Source organism: Myxocyprinus asiaticus, chromosome 32 (assembly GCF_019703515.2).
Source record: "Myxocyprinus asiaticus isolate MX2 ecotype Aquarium Trade chromosome 32, UBuf_Myxa_2, whole genome shotgun sequence".
NCBI lineage: Eukaryota > Metazoa > Chordata > Actinopteri > Cypriniformes > Catostomidae > Myxocyprinus > Myxocyprinus asiaticus.
Window position 1 is genome coordinate 12,288,202 of NC_059375.1, and position 22,443 is coordinate 12,310,644.

Genomic DNA, 22,443 nt, shown 5'->3' on the forward strand with positions numbered 1-22,443 from the left:
GGCATGTATATATCTATCATAAATCTACAAAATGGCCAGATAGTGTTTAATTTTCAAAAACATGTCAAGACAATTAGAAATTAAATGTATATAATATGTTCTGATATACTTTGATGTTTTATTTATCATATTTCAAAGAGATGATGCATCAAATATACAACAGGATTTATTACTTCTACACTGAAATTTGGCTGTCAAACACATACTAAGCTACACATAACACAGAAGCTACACATATGTATATTCTTAGGATTTTTTGGTCTAAATAGATGCATAACTTACATAATTTCTGTAGTACACCCAAATGACAATATTCATATCATACTGTTCATGTGTTACACTTGCTATAGTTTACTTCCACTTTGCTTATTCATCAAATAGCTATGTCAAATGTAAATCAAGTCAATCACCCACACATCAGCTCCGCCTTGCGTAAGAAATAGCATGTACAGTTCATTCAGAAAGTATTCAGACCCCTTCATTTTTTTCACATTTTATTATTTTGCAACCTTATGCTTATATGCTTTAAATTATTTTTTTCACATCAGTCTACACTCCATACCACATAATGACAAAGCAAAAAACAGATTTTTGATAGCTGCAAATTTATTAAAAAGATAAACTGAAATATCACATTGACATAAGTATTCAGACCCTTAACTCAGTACTTAGTTGAAGTACTTTAGGTGCTTTTTTGCAGGCTTTCATGTGTCTTGCACTGAGGAGAGGCTTCCGTCTGACCACACTACCATAAAGCCCAGATCGATGGAGTGTTGCAGTGATGGTTGTCCTTCTGCAAATTCCTCCCATCTCCACATGATCTCTGGAGCTCAAACAGAGTGACCATCGGGTTCTTGGTCGCCTCTTTTATCAAGGCCCTTCTCCCCCGATTGCTCAGTTTGGCCGGGCAGCCAGCCCTAGGAACAGTCCTGGTTGTTCCAAACTTCTTCCATTTAAGAATTATAGAGGCCACTGTGCTCTTGGGAACCTTCAATGCAGCTGAACATTTATTGCAGCCTTCCCTGTGCCTCAACACAATCCTGTCTCTGAGCTCTGCAGGCAGTTCCTTTGACCTCATGGCTTGGTTTTTGCTCTGATATGCATATTCAGCTGTGAGACCTTATATAGACAAGCGTGTGCCTTTCCAAATCATGTTCAATTAATTGAATTTGCCACCGGTGGACTCCAATCAAAGTGTAGAAACATCTAAAAGATGATCCAGAGAAATGGGATGCACCTGAGATCAATTTCAAGTGTCAGGGTCTGAATACTTTCTTTTTAATAAATTTGCAAAGTTATCAAATCTGTTTTTTGCTTTGTCATTATGGGGTATGGAGTGTAGATTGACGTGAAAAAAATAATTTAAAGCATATTAGCATAAGGCTGCAACATAAAATGTGAAAAAAATGAAGGTGTCTGAATACTTTCTGAATGCACTGTATATTATGTATGTGTATACATATATGTAATACTGCAATTCACCACTGTCACACAGAAAATCAACATGATATAGTAGTCATTTGTATGAATATATATATATATATATATATATATATATATATATATATATATATATATATTAATAAACAAAGAAATATATATTATGTGATAGGAAACGTATGTAGATATGAAATAATCATACAAATATGATTTATGGAAATGCAAAAGAAATGACAATATTTCATATCTTGGGTCTTTACTGACCCTATACACTTTTGGTAACTAAGCAGTTACAAGAAATATATATATATATATATATATATATATATATATATATATATATATATATATATATATATATATATATATATTATTTTTTTTTTTTCTTTCTTTTGTTTTTTTTTTTTTTTTTTTTTTTTGCAATTTTGCCTTTTTTTATACACTACCGGTTACAAGTTTTAAAACACTTACTCATTCTTTATAAAAAAAAATTTTTCACATTTTTTAATAATAGTAAAGTCATCAAAACTATGGAATAACAAATGGAACTATGGGAATTATGTTGTGACTAAACAAAATCCAAAATAAATCAAAACTGTGTTATATTTTAGCATCTTCAAAGTGGCCACCCTTTGCCTAGAATTTGCAGACATGTACTCTTGACATTTTCTCAACCAACTTCTTCAGGTATCACCCTGGGATGCTTTTTAAACAGTATTGAAAGAGTTCCCATCTATGTTGGGCACTTATTGGCTGCTTTTCTTTATTATTTGGTCCAAGTCATCAATTTCAAAAACTTTTTTTTTATTATTATTAAATTTTAGTTTTATAATGAAATAAATTAATATAGTGGCTCAATTATATTTTTGTCTACAAAACTAATTTCAAACATTTAAGCATATGCCTTCAGATCGAAAGATTTTTAAGATCATGAGAAACATTTCAGTCAAGTTTTTCAAAACTTTTGACCGGTAGTGTGTATTATTCAGAAGAGAAAGTTTGAGGAATACTAAAGAGATGTGGGCATAACTCCAAAAAATGGATGAGGTACAGGGGGTGGAATGAGGTCCCGGATCACTAAAGACCCGAAGTATGCAATAAATATATAGATTAAATAAAGTGTTAGATAGGAGGCTAGCTAAAATTTGATGCCTGTATTGTATCGATTTGAAATTCTGTTTGTTGATTGGTAGGTCTAAAAGTCATACCTTTTCTTGCGAGCCAAGTTATACAGTCGTACACAAAATTCAATAAAAAGTTGATTAAAAAATGTCAATGTTTAATTTTTTACAGTGCTTTGCCTGTCATTTTGTGAACAGCAATAAGGTTTATTTTGTAATGGACCACGCCACCCTGCCCATCCATTTTTAAATCATGGATGAGGAGCTGAGATCGGTGTAAGCACAAAGCAGATAATCGTGAGCAGAGAGATAAAATCATGCAATATTCAGCTAGAAGCACAGAGAGAGAAGTTTGAAGGGATGAAAGTGAGAAATTGAAAATGGTGAAATGAGAGTGTGCATTTTTGGTGTGTATATGAATAACGGGAGCAGCGATGTGTTTGAGAATATGTACTGGCCCTGTCAGATCCACACGTGAATGTTTTGGAAAGGAGAAGCAGATGTGTTTGAGTGGTTAGTATTTGTGGGTACTGTTAAGCTACAGCAAATGTGCCTATTAAAAGCAACAGCACTGTATCCCTACTCTTTCCGCTCTTTCATCCTCATTACTTTTTATGTCCTAAATACAGAACACAGTATATACCTATCCATCTACCCATTAATAGCGCTTAAAGGAATAGTTCACCCAAAAATGAAAACGGTCATAATTTACTCACCTTCGTATCGTTCCAAAACTGTTTGACTTTCTTTCTTATGTAGAACACAAAAGGAGATGCTTTAATTAATATACCGGTCTGTCTTTTTAATTCAAAGGCAAGCTGCTAAATTTCAGTCTTTCAGTTAGACTATGCAGCTTGTGCAAGTCATCTGAGACCATGCCTGAATACCCTAAGTAATTTTTCAGTGCAAATCTTGGCGCAATGATGAGCACTATGAAAGCAGCCTGATCTCACGAACATAGACTCTGGTGACATTTTTGCAAAATTTCATGGTGCTTCTTCGACACTTTCAAAACACATGTTGACTTGCATCCTTTGCAGGACTCTTTCACCAGTCCTTTGCATCACAAGTGCAATGCGCTATCAGCTGAGTAAGTGTGCAATTTGACTGCACTCAAACAAACTTGTAAATGTAGTTGATTATGTAATGCAAACGTTAAAATGTTTCGACTAACAAGTCATACGCTATAGTAAAAGTGTTTAGATGTCATGAGATAGCATTGTGTGAGGAACATGACGAAAAGTTTATGAACTGATAATCTGCCGTTTTACACGTGATGAAATGGTAAAAAGTTGTTGTTGTAGCACCTCTAGTGTACGTTTCACCAGGGAACTGCTACGATACGCACAACAAGGCATATAAAATCCTTTTGCAAAAATGTATAGTAAGGATGCAAGTTCTTTTGTGTTCCCCAGAAGAAAGAAACAGCTTGGAACAACATGAGGGTGAGAAAATTATAACAGAATTTTCATTTTTATGTAAACTATGAATTTAAACTAAACTACCATTTAAACCATCCCACAGTACAGCCATATCAAAGAGGAACATTGATGATGGAGCTCTGAATTGACAGAACAAGTTTTGACAATATGTGGTGGGAAGGGGTTTTGGATCCTGTGTAGTATAGTGGATCCCCCTGAGGTTCCAGCATTCTTTCCTTTTTTAGAAACGTGTGTCATATTGGGGTGGTGCAGCAAATTTAGGGAGACAGAGCTGGGTATATAACCTTTGGAGCTCCAGTCCACTCAATATCACTCAAATATTTGAGTAAGGTTTCCTTTTAGCCTGTTCACTTGTCCTGATTACAAAACCATGGCTCCACAAAAGCCAGTGACCAAAAAAGTTGGCAAGCCAGATCCAGCTCCAAAGGAAGAACCAGCTCCTGGAGCAGCAGGACCAGCACCACTAGCTGATCAGAGACCAACCCCAGAACCAGTACAGGAAAAAGCTGCTCTTGCCCCAACTACCCCAACTCCAGGGCCAGCAGCAAAAGCTCCAGAAAAAGCCAACCCTGCACCTGGACCAGCCCCAATGGCAGCAAAAGCTGGACCAGCCCCAGTGGCAGCAACACCTGGACCAGCACCAGTGGCAGCAGCCCAAGAACCAGCTAAAGCCCCAGCTTCTGCAAATCAAGCTTTCAAATATGATCCTTCCATTGTAGTAAGTTATTTTACTCTGTTGTTTAATGGCCTTGACTAAAGTACCAACAATAATGTTTGACTTCAGGATAGTTTGAATATTTACATGTGTTCCTAAAATTATTATAATACATTTATTATATCTATAAAAATGTTATCATTCTAACAGAGATGCCAAGCTATTGACAAGATTAGATCCAATAATTAGAGTCAATAAAATACATTTAGCATCTAACCAGAAGTACAAATAGTAATACAGTATATAAATAAGTTATGGTAAGGTGCAAACTGGCAAGTGCAAGTCTTCATTGTAGCCCAAGTGGCATAGAATTTTACATATATAGATTAGTAAAATGTGCAAAATGGCCAACGTGATCACGCTGGAAATTGACATGTTGCTTCTGAAAGTCCATGTACTGTGAAATCAACCCACTCAGACATTTTTGCATCAATTCAAGTGTGAACACATTTCCCTCTAGTGCTACTGATATCACATTGCGCAAGCAACCTCAAAGACACACGTTTTGGTCCATGGAAACCAGGAAGTTATTACGTTTACATAAATAATGATAAACACGATTCAGTGATTGCATTTTTGCTCTACAATTACATTTTTAATTCATCGACGGTTAGGTTTAATGTTGGGTTGAGTTATTCCCAGGAGAGAATCAAAATAAAATATGCAATCCTGTTAACTATTGTAGAATTTGCAGCTAAAAATAAAACTCACTTTTGGTTCCACTCTGTGGACATTCCACCCAAAAACAGGAGCTCATACGTGCCCATACATTCAACAACACTTCCAGCTTCAGCCAACCGGGAGGGGGGGCAATGATTTGAATTTCGATAAGCACAGACCGATTTCAGCAGCAGAAATTTCAACCTACTGTTGCCGAATTCACAGTGTGATCAGTCTGAAATGGCAATATACGGTATATACGTAAACTTGGGTGACATTGGGTTATCAAATTTTGCATCAATCGTTTAAAAAAACTGTGTGAGGCACATTGACATTTTTTTTTTTTTTTTTTATGTCAATAGAATTCAAAGGACACAAAGACCACCTATTTAAAACACCTTTAAATAACACTGTGATCAATATGTAATTAATCCCATGTTCATATTGCTGGATCATGTCTATTCATAGGGCTGTTCATTTTCCAAAGCAGATGTACAGTAATTGTCCGGACATGCACTGTACTATATGTGCTGCTTCAAGGCAGGATTCCAATAGATGTTCCTAACATGGATCTACAGTACACATACCTTCGTCTGAGCTATTAGGTCCTCCTTCTCACTGTTTCGCTCATACTCTTTAAGTTAGCCTCCCCAGAGAGACACATAAGGATGATAGGATCTCAGAAACAGACTCTTTACTTTGATTATTCTCTGTGCCAGGAAAACAAACTGCCAGCCTATGTCTTTATCATATGACAATAACATCTGTGCAGTAAAGTATTTCGTAAGAAATCCTGGATGCTGTAAATTGTGAAGAATTTATTTCAAGAATGAGCCCAATTTTAATGACTATATTGACGAGCATGTTGAACTGATGACTGTACTGATGAGCATGACGAGCATGTTGAAAAATTGACTATATTGGTGCAAATGCCAAATGTAAACTACTTGTCTAAATTCTATAGAATTTGAGAGTTTTGACATTTCTTGTTCTGGGTTTTAGGGTAATCTCACTGCTGAACAACTTGAAGGTAAGGAAACACTTAAAAAGGTCAGCTGAACAAAAAATGCATTGCTTAAATACAGTAGTTTAAAATGAACTTATCTTTTCTTTGTTTGTTTGTTTTTCATTCATGCAGAATTCAAAGAGGCTTTCCTGCTGTTTGTCAGGAATCCTTTGGGGGAGATGAAGATTTCGTTAGCTCAATGTGGAGATGTGATGAGAGCATTGGGTCAAAACCCAACGAATGCTGAAGTCTTGAATGTTCTAGGGAAACCCAAGCCTGAGGGTAGGCCTACAATGTTAAAACCCATTAACCCAAAACAAGCCTATGGTGGCTTGGCCAAGTTGGTTAGGCTGGTCTGTTTTTGTGGTTTTGGGTTTAGCTGACAAGCTATTCCAGCTCAACACCAGCTTTGCCAGGCTAGGAGACCAGCTTGACCAGCTTAAACCAGCTAAGATCAACAAACTTCCTTAAGCAGATTTATGCTAGGTTTTTTTACAGCAGGGAACAGCTGCATGATTTTTCAGGACATGTACAATAAGGTACATTCCATGGTCTATATAAAAATTTCAAGCTATTGTTCCCTGGTCTCCCATGAGATCCTTCAGATGGATCACCTGTCACAGAGATTTGTGAGGTGTTGGTTATTTTACAAATGTCAAAGATGTCAACAGTGGACTACTTCTCTATGACATTTGTAATTCCTACTTTGAATACTCAAATCCTGATAATCCTTGTAAGTCAAAGTGTCATTTCAACCACAGGAATGTATTAGGACACCTTAGCACAGCAGTGTATGAGTAAATAATGTGCATGGAGACAAAGGACACTAGCTAAATATAACATTTGTGGTCCTCTTTGCAGTAATTCAAGAATGTTTTATCACTTGTGAGCTTCTGTTGAAGTTTAATGAATGTTTTTGTTAGAAAATGTTTTAGTTTTTAACTAACTTTGTTTAAATTGTTTGGTTTAGAGATGGAGTCAAAGCTGATCGATTTTGAGACTTTCCTATCTATGTACCAACAAGTTTCAAATTCAACTGAAAAAGGCACATTTGAAGATTTTGTAGAGGGCCTTCGGGTCTTTGACAAAGAAGGCAATGGAACAGTCATGGGGGCTGAACTTCGCCATGTACTTGCTACTTTAGGTATGGAGTCTAAATTATGGAGTCCAAATGAACCAAATTTCACAAGTATTTGATCACTGGTTGTGGTCGCATGTTGCTAATGTTCAACCCAATCTCACTCACAAGGCGTCATATACTGATGCTTGTGCAAGAGCTCTGCGTGTCAATGTGTAGATGCCAAAAGCCGCCTTTGTTGTCTGTTTCTCGATGCAACCAGCAAGCACGCTGCTTTTAATTAGAAACCTTTTGCGTAGTAGACTTTGGCATAGTAGACAATAGACCGACGTGAAGGGCATCAGAATTTTATCATCGTGAAATTATAAGTTGGGGTACAATTTTGGCATTGTCACATGATATTTTCATGATATTTTCATGATATTTTTCGGCAACAATTATTCACAGTGGTTTAAGTTTAATCAGTAACATTTATTAGTTCTCAGTGGTTAATGTTCAATCCATTGTTTTCTGTACACATTCCTCTCTGCTTTTGTGAAAGGGAAAATGCAACCTCCAAATTGCGCTCGTCACTGATCATGTGAACAGTACTAATTCCTGGTTTCAATGTGGGATTTGAACACAGGTCACCCACACTGCTTACGCCGATCCAAAATGTCTGATAGGAGAAGGTGCTTGTCAGTGAGTTGGCAGAATGTGGCCGATTCTAGGGCACTAGAAATCTTGGACACAACATGCTGACTTCCCATGTGATCATGTTGGCTGAAGTGACCCGTTTTGCTCTTCTTATGTTTAAGTCTTTATTCAACGCTCGCGGTCCCCCGGCATCCACCGTAACAAATCCCACACAAATTTTCTGCCTCAAGAAGTGTTATAACACAGGTTTGACATGCCATTGGCTCTCCGACTGGGACAAGCTAAAGTTCGGATGTATTTCAGACATGTTGTTTTGTAATGAGATGTGACTGCTTTCACGGAGGGGTTAGATTCTCAATTATCTTCAGTTTCACACTGTTCCTCACACAAAGCATTGCATGGTTTGGAGTACTTTAATAGTGCTTTTTTGTCCTTTTGTATTTGTATCTGCTTTTTAGTTGTTTTTATATATATATATATATATATATATATATATATATATATATATATATATATATATATATATATATATTGTTGAGAATTGGTTAGGTTTAGAGGTGGGGTTAGGTGCTCAAAAATATCTATATAATAGTGTAATGTAAATCAAAATATTGTGACTAAATTTATCTGTCTGTTACATTTTATATATTGTTGATAATTGGTTAGTTTTAGGGAATCTAAGTTATCGAATGATTGTATAGTGTACTGTAACTGCACTAATATATTTATAAGTATAATAAAACAGTGTGGTTAAACTCACAATAATATCCGAAGATTGACAGTGATGCCTTCCTAATGAGACTGCACTGGGCTTACCTGCCTGGATTACTTACCGAAGGCTGCTTTTGGGATCTGTACAAGTGTCCTTATTTGACACCTCGGGACTGAGAACGGGTGCAGTGTTACACCTAAAAATGTATTATTTTGTAAAAAGTGATTTTCCATTTTGCTCAATTAAACACTGGCTCTATTTCAGGCGAGAGGCTGTCTGAGGGTGAAGTGGATCAGTTGCTGGCAGGGCAAGAGGACACAAATGGGTGTATTAACTATGAGGGTAAGAAGAGTGAATTAAATCACTCAAGACTTCCCTCTACTATGACTTGACTTTAAAGAAGTTTCTCAGTGCAATTAATCTTGATGTTCTCTCTCCAAGCTTTTATAAAACACGTCATGGCTGGCTGAGTGATATGTTATGGTAAGTTTATCTAAACTAGGGGTTCCCAACCTTTTTTGTCAACCGAACCCCTATGACCTAAAGTACCCCCTGAGATTTTAAGTAATGCTAAACTCTCAGAAAATATAGTACAATGGCCATCACTGGGGTGGTACCCTAAAGGGGACCATTTCTGTACCTCTAGTTAAAATGTATAACTTGTTTTGGGTACATAATTGTACCCTTTGTGTACCTTTTACAGTACATTTGCATGTTTTGTTTCTCTGGGAACAAAAAAAAATGTGTAAAACATTTTGTTTTGTTTTTTATTGCATCTGTGTTGCGTAGGTAGCAGAGGATCTCGGCCTCAAATGCATGCCAGTGGTGGTCATCTGAAGAGAGTGGTCGTCAATCCTAAACGTTTTACAGGTTTGAAGAGTCTCTGTACCAATGCTCAATATTTCTGCTTCATTCTTGCCCAACTCTTGTTCCAAATGAAGCAATACTTTTGTCAAATATTGTAACTGATTAAAATCAATCTGAAACCACCTCTTTGTGGCTGTTTTATTTTGATTATTATTATCATTGCATCAAGGGGAGGCAAAATCCAAATTCTAGTTGCCAATTACGTGGTAGCCTGGACTATACAGTAGTCTGCTGTTCATTTTAGTCTTTCCCAGGAGAGAATCAACACAGCTGTCAGCGGATAAAACTTAAGGTGCATCCCAAACCACATACTTCTGCACTATTCTACGTCATTTTGTAGTGCAAGTAGAATGATTAGTGTGTTAACACTGAAAATGCAACTAAAAAATGTGTACTTCGAGTACCCGGATGATGCACTTCTTCAAACATCAAAACGGTGTGTGGAATGTTGGACAATTCATGCTCTAAGCACTCGCGGCTTGCCGTACATGGTTCATTCTATAATATAGGGTACATTCAATGTCCATTGATGATAATTATATATTTTCTAACCATTTTCTTCAGAAATATCCCATTTTATCCATTAAGGGAAAGCATGTTATAATATCACACAAATATTTTGTGCAACCCATGTTTCATTTTGCTTGAAAATGCCATGATGTTTCTTAATTGACAGTTTTTCCATTGTCCGTTTTTTTAGACTGAGTTTGGCATTTTAATAAAGAAAATATCTTATTTTACTCATGTCCACAAAAGTTCTGTCAACTATGTTACTAAACAAACACCCCCCTGCAACTAAAAAAATGGTGTGTCCCAAAACCATATGACAAGCATCATTTGATTTTATTTTCCTCTGTGGAGGACATTTTGAACACATAATGGCGAGTGTCCTTTTATTTTAATTTTTTTCAATATTTTAACTACAATACCATATTTTCAAGGAGTATATTAATTGACAGTCAACTATGTTGGGTACATTGTTGTGGTTTGCAATATTTTTATGATTTTAACTAAAATATTCACTGCGGCCAAAAGTTTGGAATAATATACAGATTTTGCTGTTTCGGAAGGAAATTGGTACTTTAATTCACCAAAGTGGCATTCAACTGATCACAAAGTATAGTCAGGACATTACTGATGTAAAAAACAGCACCATCACTTTCTGAAAACAGTCATTTTTGACCAAACCTAGACAGGCCCCATTTTCAGCAGACATCACTCCAACACCTTATCCTTGAGTAATCATGCTAAATTGCTAATTTGGTACTAGAAAATCACTTACCGTTATATCAAACACAGCTGAAAGATATTTGGTTTGTTAAATGAAGCTTAACATTGTCTTTGTGTTTGTTTTTGAGTTGCCATAGTATGCAATAGACTGGCATGTCTTAAGGTCAATATTAGGTAAAAAATGGCAAAAAAGAAACAGCTTTCTCTAGAAACCCATCAGTCAATCATTGTTTTGAGGAATGAAGGCTATAAAATATTTTAAACTGCCAAAAAAAATTTGTTTTTTTAAAGATTTCAGACAAAGGTGTACACTACAGTCTTCAAAGACAAAGGACAACTGGCTCTAACAAGGACAGAAAGAGATGTGGAAGGCCAAATGTACAACTAAACAACAGGAGAAGTACATCAGAGTCTCTAGTTTGAGAAATAGACACCTCACATGTCCTCAGCAGACAGCTTCGTTGAATTCTACCCGCTCAACACCAGTTTCACGTACAACAGTAAAGAGAAAACTCAGGGGTGCAGTCCTTATGGGAAGAATTGAACAGAAAAAGCCACTTTTGAAACAGAAAAAAAAAAAGAAAAGGTTAGAGTGGGCAAAGAAACACAGACATTGGACAACAGATAATTGGAAAAGAGTGTTATTGATCTTAACCCCATTGAGCTTTTGTGGGATCAGCTAGACTGTAAGGTGTGTGAGAAGTGCCCGATAAGACAGCCACATCTATGGCAAGTGCTACAGGAAGCGTGGGGTGAAATGTCACCTGAGTATCTGGACAAACTGACAGCTAGAATGCCAAGGATCTGCAAAGCTGTCATTGCTGCACGTGGAGGATTTTGCTGATGAGAAATTTTTTAAGTAGTTTAAGTTTAGTAATTAATTTAAGTTTAGTTTAGTAATAGTAATTTTTCACATTATTAATGTCCTGACTATACATTGTGATCAGTTGAATGCCACTTTGGTGAATAAAAGTACCAATTTCTTTCCATAAGAACAAAATTTGTACATTATTCCGAACTTTTGGCTGCCAGTGCATATTCAAATTTGAGGTTAACCTGATCAAGAAAATGACATGTGGTTGGCTAGGCAAGGCCTACCATTGAAATTATGAGTCAAATATGTTACCCTCTAGGGCCAATTTTTGGTAACATCATTGACGTGATCCTAATGTGTCCACTGATGTTTACTGACAATAATGAATATCTGCAAAAACATACAATTGTTAAAATGATTTTAAAAGAATTACTTCACATATGGCAGAAAACACAAAAGAACCCTTAATTATGTGTGTTACTTGAAGTGTAGCATTTAATCAGTGTATGTAATGGCATGCAGTTTGTCCGTAACATAGTTGACAAATTCACTAGTTAAAACATCCTTTCCCTTATAATATCAAAAAGGTGTTTTATGCTTAAGCTTAGGAACTAGCAGATATGTAACATTGAAGAAATATATTAACTGAAACCAATAGCTGTTTTATTGAGAAAGCACTTTGTTTTTGTACTTTTTTGTTGACATGAAATGTACCCCCAATTATAGAATGAGCCACATAGCGGAAGGCGGTGGAGTTACCTGGCTGTGATGTTGGTTTAATAAAACAATTGTAAATAACGGAGAATGTAGCAACTAGCTAAACTTCAGTGAAGACAGCACCTTACAAATGTGAGTTGAATGTGTTACCATCACCCCACGCTGTGTGAATATGTACGTTGTTTGAGATATGTATTCAACTGAGGTTGGCTAACGCGCTAAAGCTAGTGGCAACACATCGCCTATGTTTGAAACGTCACATCCGTCAGCTGTTAAATGGTTAATAGCTTCTGTTAAGTGTTCCATTTGGGTCGATACTACACTTTAAACATTCACACACTACACGGCTGAGTGCATAATGTATATGGTAAGTGCTCATGTATAGTGAGTCATTTGGGACACTGTTGGCTTTGGTTGTGCTATTGTAGAGCTCTGAATGTAGGTGCGTCCCAAACCGCACACTTCTACGCAATTCTACGTCATTCTGTACTGTAAGTAGTGCGAGTAGTATGTTAACCCTGAAAATGCAGCAAAAAGAAGTGTACTATGAGTACCTGGATGATACACTTCTTCAACCATCAAAATGGAGTGTGGAATGTTGGACAATTCATGCACTCAGTGCTCGCAGATTGCTGTACATAGTGGAAGCGGCGGAGTTACCTGGCTGTGATGCTGCTCTGACAAAACAGTTGTAAATAATGGAGAATGTAGCAACTAGCTAAAGTTCAGTGGATACAGCACCTTATAAATGTGAGTTGAATGCTTTACCATCACCCAACACTGTGTGAATATGTACGTTGTGTATTAAACTTATATGTAATAAGTATTAAACTGTGGTTGGCTAACGTGCTAAAGCTAGTGGCAACACATAGCATGCATTTGAAAAGTCACTTCAGCTGTTAAACGGTTAATGCTTCTATTAAGTGTTCCATTTGGGTCAATATTACACTTTAAACATTCACACACTACATGGCTGAGTGCATAGTGTATATTGTAAGTGCATAGTGCATCATTTGGGACACTGTTGGCTTTGGTTGTGCTAGTGTAGATCTCTGGGTTTGCTCAGAGCAATACCTTCATACTTTCTGGGCAGCAAGGCCTTAGATTTCAGACACAGCCATTGTTGTGCTTCATTTCTATTCTGAACCATTTTCCTTATTTTGTTAATCACGTGGAACGAAATTCCAGTCTGCATTCTTGTATGCCATGAACACGTATACATAGTTATGTAAAGGTGTTCCCAATTAAGTCACTTATATTTTCCGTGATATTTTTTATGCTGTCTCTCCCCTTATCTATCGCCAGCACCCTCGTGTATGTTGTTTACACTGTATGCCAGGCCTATTCAACTGGCGGCCCATGGGTCAAATCCGGCCCGTTTGAAATCTTCAGTGGCCCACGTGAGGTTGTCAGTTGTCTTAGGGGCTGTTCACATCTCAAGTCAAGTCAAGTCGAATCAAGTGGCTTTTATTGTCATTTCAACCATATACAGCTAGTATAGTACACAGTGAAACGAAACAACGTTCCTCCAGGACCATGATGCTACATAAAAACAACATGAAACAACATAAAACAAACACAGAACTACATAAGACTACACAGAACTAAAAGACCTACAAATTTCTACATAAAGTGCATGTGCAAACGTGTGCAAACAGTACAAGATGGTACAATAATTGCTGAAACAAGACAATAGGCACAGTAAGAGACAGTGCAGCACTGACCAGTACACAGTTCTAGTTCAGCAGGTTCAGCTTTCCAATCAGGTGCTGAGGAATGATTGTGCTGAATGCTGAACTGAAGTCTATGAACAGCATTTGAACGTACGTTTCCTTTTTGTCCAGGTGGGTGAGGGCCAGATGGAGGATGGTGGCGATGGCATCGTCTGTTAAGTGGTTGGGACGATTCGCGAACTGCAGGGGGTCCAGTGAGGGGGGCAGCTGGGTCTTGATGTGCCTCATGACAAGCCTCTCGAAGTACTTCATGATGATGGATGTGAGTGCAATGGGACAGTAGTCGTTGAGGCAGGACACTGAAGACTTCTTCGACACGGGGACGATGGTGGTGGCCTTGAAGCGCATTGGAATGATGGCACTGCTCAGGGAGATGTTGAAAATGTCAGTAAGAACATCCGCCAGCTGGTCTGAACATCCTCTGAGCACTCTGCCAGGAGTGTTGTCTAGTCCAACAGCCTTCCCTGGGTTGACTCTGCGTAGAGTTTTCCTCACATCAGCCGTGGTAAGACATAGAACCTGGTCGTTGGGAGGAGGGGTGGTCTTCCTCGCTGCCACGTCATTCTGTGCCTCAAACCGAGCATAGAAGTCGTTCAGCACATCTGAAAGCGAGGCATCACTGTCACAGGCAGGTGATGTTGTCCTGTAATTGGTGATGGCCTGGATGCCTTACACATGCGCCGCGTGTCGCAGCTGTCCTGGAAGTGGCTGTGGATTCTCTGGGTGTGTTCTCCTAGCGTGTTTTGCGTCTGATCGCACTGTTTTTCAATTGTTTTTCTACGGAAACTTGCGCTAGACGGAGGTCACGCCAGGTCTCAGTGTTTTTACAGTGTCTCGTGCAGGCGCGCCATGTTTTTAGAGGCTTTGAGAGGTTGCACTACTAATAAAAAATTTATTTATATAGTGAACAAATATTATAGGCCTACAATAACACAATATCTGATAGCAGCTTTTCGTTAACCAAATATTCTGGCTGGGCCCGCATGCCCCAGAGATTTTTTCCATCTGGCCCACTTGCCTATGAAATTAAATAGCCCTGTTGAACGCCATCAGTTTCTAGAAGGCTCTGCGAAATGTGTCATCTCAGCATACACTAATTTACTGTGACATCTACTGGTTAACCACGGTACTTCATGTTAGGGAGTCTACCGCGTTCAGTTGCATAAAATGCCCAGATAGGATATAGCACACATACACATTTGTACTGTTTAGTACTACACTTATAGATTGAACGAAAAACAAATGTATAATGCATAGAATAATTGTATCGTGATTTCTTCAGACTAGTTTTAGCAGGTGGCTCGCGACTCTTTTACAGCTTATCTGGGCATAAAAGAAACGCCTGAAGGAAAGTCCAGCTCTGGGCTCTACGAAAATCAAACGACAGATGTTTCTCGGGCTCATGTCCAAAAACAGTGAGAGAAAGGGAAGACTGTTACTTGCTTGGACATTCTCACAGTTATTTTGGAGAGTGAAATAAATCTTCTTTTATTGTAGGGATTTGCATACCAGTAGATGATTTCTCGTGACAAATCTGCCATGATATAAGCTTTTAAAATATGTAGGAAAGCAAATACTACAGAGAAGTTCTAAAACATTGTTACTGCAGCAGTGTTTTGCGAAGTTTTATTAACACATTAAGACACAGTAGCTCCGTACTAAATAAACATACTAAAAATAAGCATATTAGACACTGACATAATTTCACTGAGCGCGCCGATTTACGAAAGATTCGAAAGAAAAAAGCTGAAAGAAAAATCAAGTGTCTCTAGCGCCCCCTCTCCGTCAGGCTGCTATAGGAACTGCAGCTCTCGTCGAGCGCTCAGTGTGAGCGACTGCAGCTGGAGAGACAATAACAGCGACGCGCGCGCAGGTAAGTAAAACCAGTCAAAGCTGCCGCTAGTGAGGTCTCAGTGCAATTTAATCATGTTTATCCGTTAGTTTTCGTGCACAGTTTTCGAAGTAAATCTTGTGCGAGCATAAAGCATGCGTGCCTTTGTTTTTTATTTAAAATCGTCATGTGGATATTTCTGTGCATGAAGTGAATGAGGTCAGGCCTGCGCTGCTCATGTAGCCTATAAATAAACGAATTGTCTGAATATAGAATATGGTCAGATATTACTATATATATATATATATATATATATATATATATATATATATATATATATATATATAAAGAATACCTTCTAACAAGACTATTATGACAAGATGACTGACACAAGCGCCCGTGTAACGGTTTTTATGGGATTTTTCCAATAAAAATACATATATTGACGTGTTTGTACACATAATCAAGATGTTTTGATGTCGCGCGACAACCGTTCTATAGGTTAGCTTTATATTTATCAGTTGAACGCAAATTGTGATTGCTGCTTTTGTGTGTCATTTTAATTCTCCCAGGCACTTTACGCATTGAAAGGAGGAATAATGCGGTGGGGTGGAAATCCTAATGTTCTCTTTCCTTTAAATCAGTAAGTTCAAGCTCAGTGTAAATCGATGTCGGCTCAAGGATGCTTTGTTGGAATGCACCTCCTCCCCTTCATCTCTGAAGAACAGAGATACGGCCATTATTCCTGCTCGTCATGTCGTCTGCATGTGCGGCTTTTCTGCCATAAGATATTGTCATTGTTGTGGTTGAAGACTGTAGAAATAAACGTTTTATTATTATTATTATTATTATATTAAAAAAAAAAAAAACGGTGTCGCTTCGTCGCTGGCTGTATTCTGATTCTGTGTTTTATTATGAAGGCATCCGACGCCTTTCTTCAACTGCAACACTGTAGCCTAATCCTGAGAATCAATGCATGCACAGACAGATTTACTAATCCAGCCTTTTCCTTATATACGTAGCGCATTTCGCCGTGTAGACATTGCGTCGTTGTAGTTTTGTCGCGTCGCTTGCATTAGCCTGTTATATGGAGATGTTAGTGCATGTTGAGGTCATTATTTCTGTGTCATGTTGCATCCCTACAGACTGTAATCCGATTTGAAATGAGGGAGGATTGAGGGTTTTGAGGTGCCTACAAACGCCTCTACTGGTTTGCCTAATCTGCTTGATGGTTTTAAATAAATGAACTTTGACTGAGGTGTCTGGATCTCAATGGTGATTTGAATGATTCTGAAATTCCTCTGTAATTCACAATCAGGGGCCGTTTATACGACAACGTTTTCAACTAAAAACGGAAAACTTTTATGCGTTTTGGCTGTTCGTTTACACGACAACGGCGTTTTGGGGCCTGAAAACGGCTTTCAAAGTGCAAGTTTTTGAAAACGATGCCGTTATCGTCTCCGTGTAAACGTACAAAAACGCGAATTTGTGAAAACGATGACTGAGAGTTCAGTCTATAGGCATGCGCGTGAGTACTTCAAAACTACAATGGCGGACTACAGGACTGTGTTTGTGCTGCTCAAGATTTTGAGTTTATTGACGCTTCTCCAGCAAAGTAATTGTAGTAATAAAGCAACCTCATCGTCCGTCCAGACAAAATTGCTCGATGCTTTCACCATCTTCATTGTTTGTATTCACCGCTCTGTGGAAGAATGCTTATGTGCGCAGGCGCGTAGTGTTTCTTTACAAAGTGACATCGCCAACTACTGGCCTGGCATGCATAATACAGCGTTTTTAGTCGTTTTCGCGGATCCGTGTGAACGGGGATCGTTTTGACAACGTTGTCGTCTGTACGCGAAACTTTTCAAAAACGCAAAGGAAAAACGTTTCCGTTTTTAGTACATCGTTGTCGTGTAAACGTACCCTCAGACACGCCTCTCTCTAGGTCCAGAGTTCCTGAAGAGCCTCTGAATAGGGTCTGTCAGCTATGACATTGCCTTGGAATTGGAAACTGAGTTGCAATCACTGTTAATATCCAGAGTGTTTTGGTGTAAATGCACAGGCTATGCTTTCCATTCCTGAAGTCTATTGAAGGTTACAGAAGCACATGTGCCCAAATTCACACTTAAACTGACCCGGACGGTCAAAGCTGTGGTAATTTTATTCACATCGCAGTAAGTTAATTAAACCAACCAAAATTTTAGAGGGTATTCCAAGACACACTGATTGGGAATTTCAGCACATTTATCTAGGAGAACAGAAGCCATTACTACGAAAAGTGTAAAAAAAAAAAAAAAAAAAAAAAAAAGGCAAGCCACTAAATAATAATCGATTCTATTTAGGCATAATCAAGTGCATCTTTCTCTTTCATGTGGAGAAAGAACAGGGAATAGTTAGGTTAATTTTGTCCTTGTCACATCATCCTACATTGATCCTACTCTAACGTTTTAACTATGTTACTATCATATTATCATATTAACATCATCAAAGCCAGCCTGGTCTCACAGAATTACGTTACTAAACCAACATTTTTGCAAATGAGTTTTACTTGGCTCATTGTACATATCGCTGTAGTTTCCTGGTGAAATGAACACTACTGTAGAGGCACTACAACAACAATGATTTTTAGTCACTTTAACGCAAATTACGTGTAAAACAGCAGATAATCAGTTCATAAACACTTACATTCTTACTTTTTGCTTTGTTCCATACGCAGTGCGTTCTTATGACATCAAAACACTTTTAATATAGTTCATTACATTACCAGTAGAGATCGAGTTTTTTAATGGTCGATGCAGATATCCAAAGAGCAGGATGGCCGCTTGGTCGATATAATGCAAATATATCACACAATTTAATATAATAGTAAATATGCATACATTGTCTAAAAAATTAACGAACTTTTATTTAGCATTGTATTTTCTCAAAGTTTCACACAAAACTTTAACTTTGTAATAATAATAATAATAATAATAATAATAAATCTTTAAAAAATAACATTTTGTGTGTTTTAGATGGTAGACAGCAGTTTCTCCTGGTTTCTGCTTAGTCTTACCATTTTAGTAATTGTTTGCATAAAGAAATTGCAATACATTTGGAAGTAGTAAATAAAAACAGCGTACACATTAGTCCAGCAACCATGGACGATATGCAGTGGCAGATTTAGGCATGGGCAACATGGGCAGTTGCCCAGGGAGGCATTTTGTGGGGGGGGCGGCACGAGGCATGAGGGGGCCATACAAGCTAGAACCGCTACAGACGATATGTGCGGATTAGGATTCGAATTCTCACAAAAAGACAGAATCAAACTAATTCACATACAGAACTTACAGTGCACAGTGAATATGACATTTACTTATAGCGCACTTGAAGCGTTTTACTTTGAAGTTGCTCTGTCACTTTCGTGCGGATCCACTTCAAGTTTACTTGGCCTGGATCGCCTGCTTGGAGTGTCACAGACTGACCGTCGTGCAACATTAGTGAGCCAGAGGGACACAGTTTTGATCCAGGCTATTATAATACTGTACATGCTTCAGAGGAAGATAAATGGATTTGCGCAAGTTTCGTGAGGTTTGTGAATTTTGTTTGTGAGTTTTGTAACAATATATACGTTTTATTGATATTTGCCTTTGTATTATTAGAATGAAATGCGCAAGCACTTTAAACATACTGTAATGAGCTCATACGTGTCTGCCGCGGCTCTGATATGTGGGGCCATTTAAATGAGACTGTGTTGCACACTGGTCTATTATTGTGGTAACTTGATGGCATGTACAGTAAAAAAAACTGTGATTGGTGCTGTCATGGCTTAAGAAACGAATCGGCTAAACGGAAAAATGTATCGGCCTCTGCGATATTGTATACTTCCTGGCCAAATATTAAGAAGCATACTCTAATATTTCGTTGGACCGTCTTTAGCTTTAATTACGGCGTGCATTCGTCGTGGCATTGTTTGGACAACCTTTTGCAACGTTACAACATTTATTTCTATCCAGAGTTGCATTAATTTTTGGCCGAGATCTTGTATTGATGACGAAAGAGTCGAACATCTCCATAAAGTCTTCTCCAGCACATCCTAAAGACTTTCATTGGGGTCAGGACTTTGTGGTGGCCAATTCATGTGTGAAAATGATTCCTCATGCTCCCTGAACCACTCTTTCACAGTTTGAGCCCGATGAATCTTGGCATTATCGTTCTGGAATATGCCTGTGCCGTCAGGGAAGAAAAAATCCATTGATGGGATAACCTGGTCATTCAGTACATTCAGGTAGTCAGCTGACTTCATTTTATTGCCGCATAACATTGCTGAGCCTAGACCTGACCAACTGAAGCAACCACAGATCATAACACTGCCTCTAGAGGCTTGTACAGTGGGCTCTATGCATGACGGGTGCATCGCTTCATGCGCTTCCCTTCTTACCATGACGCGCCCATCGCTTTGGTATAGGGTAAATCTGGGCTCATCAGACCACATGACCTTTCTCCATTGCTCCACAGTCCAATCTTTATGCTCCCTAGCTAATTTAAGTCATTTTTTTCCAATTAGCCTCACTAACAAATGGATTTCTTGTGGCCACACAGCTGTTTAGTCGCAATTCTGTAAGTTCTCATCGTATTGTGTGTGTGGAAATGCTCTTACTTTCACTGTTAAACATAGCCGTGTGTTCTACTGTTGATTTTTTACGATGTGACTTCAAGTGCTTTAGTGATCTCGATCACAATCATTCAAGATTTTTTCCGACCACATTTCTTCTGCGAAGCTGATGGTACATTACTATCATTCCAGCTTTTAATAATGCGTTGAACAGTTCTTAAACCAATTCCAGTGATCTCCAGCAGTCATAGGCTCTTAAGTATCTGCTCATTTAAATCCAAACAGCGACTTTTTTTTTTGGCCAGGCAGTGTATATTGGTCAACCACTAATAACCAGCTATATTATTCAAGAGAAATCAGGTAGCTTAACTGATAGAGCATTGTTCTTGCAATGCTAAGGACCTTGGGTAGGAGTCAAACATGTGAGTCAAAAGTGTAAAAGAAACACCACAAAATGACATGGTTGCTTCAGCAATTGTGTTTTTAACCTCACATTTGCTTTGATGACACTATTAGCTAGGTTTTGGTTTAAAGCTCCGCTTTTGTTGTTTTGGATCAAATCCTTTTCTAAATGACTAAATGTAAATAAAACACCGGGTTCACACATCTTCTGTGAGCATGGTGTGAGCGAGGCGTGAGAAACAGCAGTGCCTCTGCGCAGGAAATAAAGTTATCTATGTGGTTCTATGCCAAATATTTTCTTTAATAAGCTGAGGTTATTGCTGCTTCAAGGACAACAGCGCGCAGTCACTTGCACTTCGTCTTTATCAGCACACTTGGTTTTGATTGGTTAATGTTGTGTCTGCTGTACACCTATATACACAGAATGGCAGAAGGTCCGGCAGTTTATTAATTATTTCCTTTATTTATTTGATTGAGTTTACTTGCATGCAGCCATATAAATTGTAGTGTACTATAGGTTCGGTTTGAATAATTATGATTTGCTTTTGTGTCTTTCCAATAATCTCCTGATTATTTTAGTGTTGTACTGCACCTAGAGCCACTGAGCTCAGCGTGAGCCACGTGGCAAAAATAGGCTCAACGCCGAAACTATCCGCTCACTGGGACGCTTCTGGGATGCTTCACCTCACGACTTACACTTGCAGTGTAAACGTGTCATCTGTTATTATGGGCGCCGAAACAGAGCTCTGGGTAGCTCAGCGAGTATTGATGCTGACTTCACCCCTAGAGTCGTGAGTTCGAATCCAGGACGTGCTGAGTGACTCCAGCCAGGTCTCCTAAGCAACCAAATTGGCCCAGCTGCTAGGGGGTAGAGTCACATGGGGTAACCTCCTTGTGGTCACTAAAATGTGTGGTTCTCGCTCTCGGTGGGGTGCGTGGTGAGTTGTGTGTGGATGCCACGTAGAATAGCGTGGGCTTCCAAACACGCTACGTCTCTGCGGTAACGCGCTCAACAAGCCACGTGATAAGATGCTCGGATTGACTGTCTCAGACACGGAGACAACTGAGATTCATCCTCCGCTGCCCAGATTGGATTTAGAGCGCATTGGGAATTGGGCATTCCAAATTGGGCAGAAAAGGGGAGACAAAAAAAATAAAAAATGGCAAGCCACTAAATAATAATCGATTCTATTTAGGCATAATCAAGTGCATCTTTCTCTTTCATGTGGAGAAAGAACAGGGAATAGTTAGGTTAATTTTGTCCTTGTCACATCATCCTACATTGATCCTACTCTAAAGTTTTAACTATGTTACTATCATATTATCATATTAACATCATCAACCATATTAACCACAAAACAATATGGGCACCGAAACGAAAACGTGCCGCTCACGCTTCGCTCACGGAGGATGTTTGAACCCGGCGTAAGGTTTAGGGTGGGGAT

At 38.4% G+C, this 22,443-nt stretch overlaps 2 protein-coding genes across 6 annotated transcripts in view; both read left to right on the forward strand.

Annotated features, from left to right (window-relative positions):
* The first annotated feature begins 4,397 nt into the window (after positions 1-4,397).
* On the forward strand, positions 4,398-9,729 carry zgc:163073 (uncharacterized protein LOC100037358 homolog). Its single transcript, XM_051667216.1, has 7 exons — positions 4,398-4,721; positions 6,381-6,408; positions 6,517-6,666; positions 7,355-7,528; positions 9,075-9,152; positions 9,252-9,293; positions 9,600-9,729. Exons 1-6 carry the CDS (start codon positions 4,593-4,595, stop codon positions 9,278-9,280), a joined length of 588 nt encoding a protein of 195 aa, XP_051523176.1. The 5' UTR covers positions 4,398-4,592; the 3' UTR covers positions 9,281-9,293; positions 9,600-9,729.
* Positions 9,730-16,008: 6,279 nt separating this feature from the next.
* mapta (microtubule-associated protein tau a) overlaps positions 16,009-22,443 on the forward strand; it is a 62,085-nt gene continuing 55,650 nt past the window's right edge. For all 5 annotated transcript variants that reach the window (XM_051667562.1, XM_051667563.1, XM_051667565.1 and 2 more), the window contains exons 1-2: positions 16,009-16,044; positions 16,575-16,645. The gene's annotated coding sequence lies outside the window, so the exon portion shown is untranslated. The remainder of the gene's footprint in view (positions 16,045-16,574; positions 16,646-22,443) is intronic.

Coding starts and splice junctions, on each gene's coding strand:
- zgc:163073 (XM_051667216.1), top strand. CDS start 4,593: ATGGCAGCAAAAGCTGGACCAGCCCCAGTGGCAGCAACACCTGGACCA. Junction 4,722..6,380: donor AATATGATCCTTCCATTGTA/GTAAGTTATTTT, acceptor TCTGGGTTTTAG/GGTAATCTCACTGCTGAACA. Junction 6,667..7,354: donor AGGGAAACCCAAGCCTGAGG/GTAGGCCTACAA, acceptor TGTTTGGTTTAG/AGATGGAGTCAAAGCTGATC.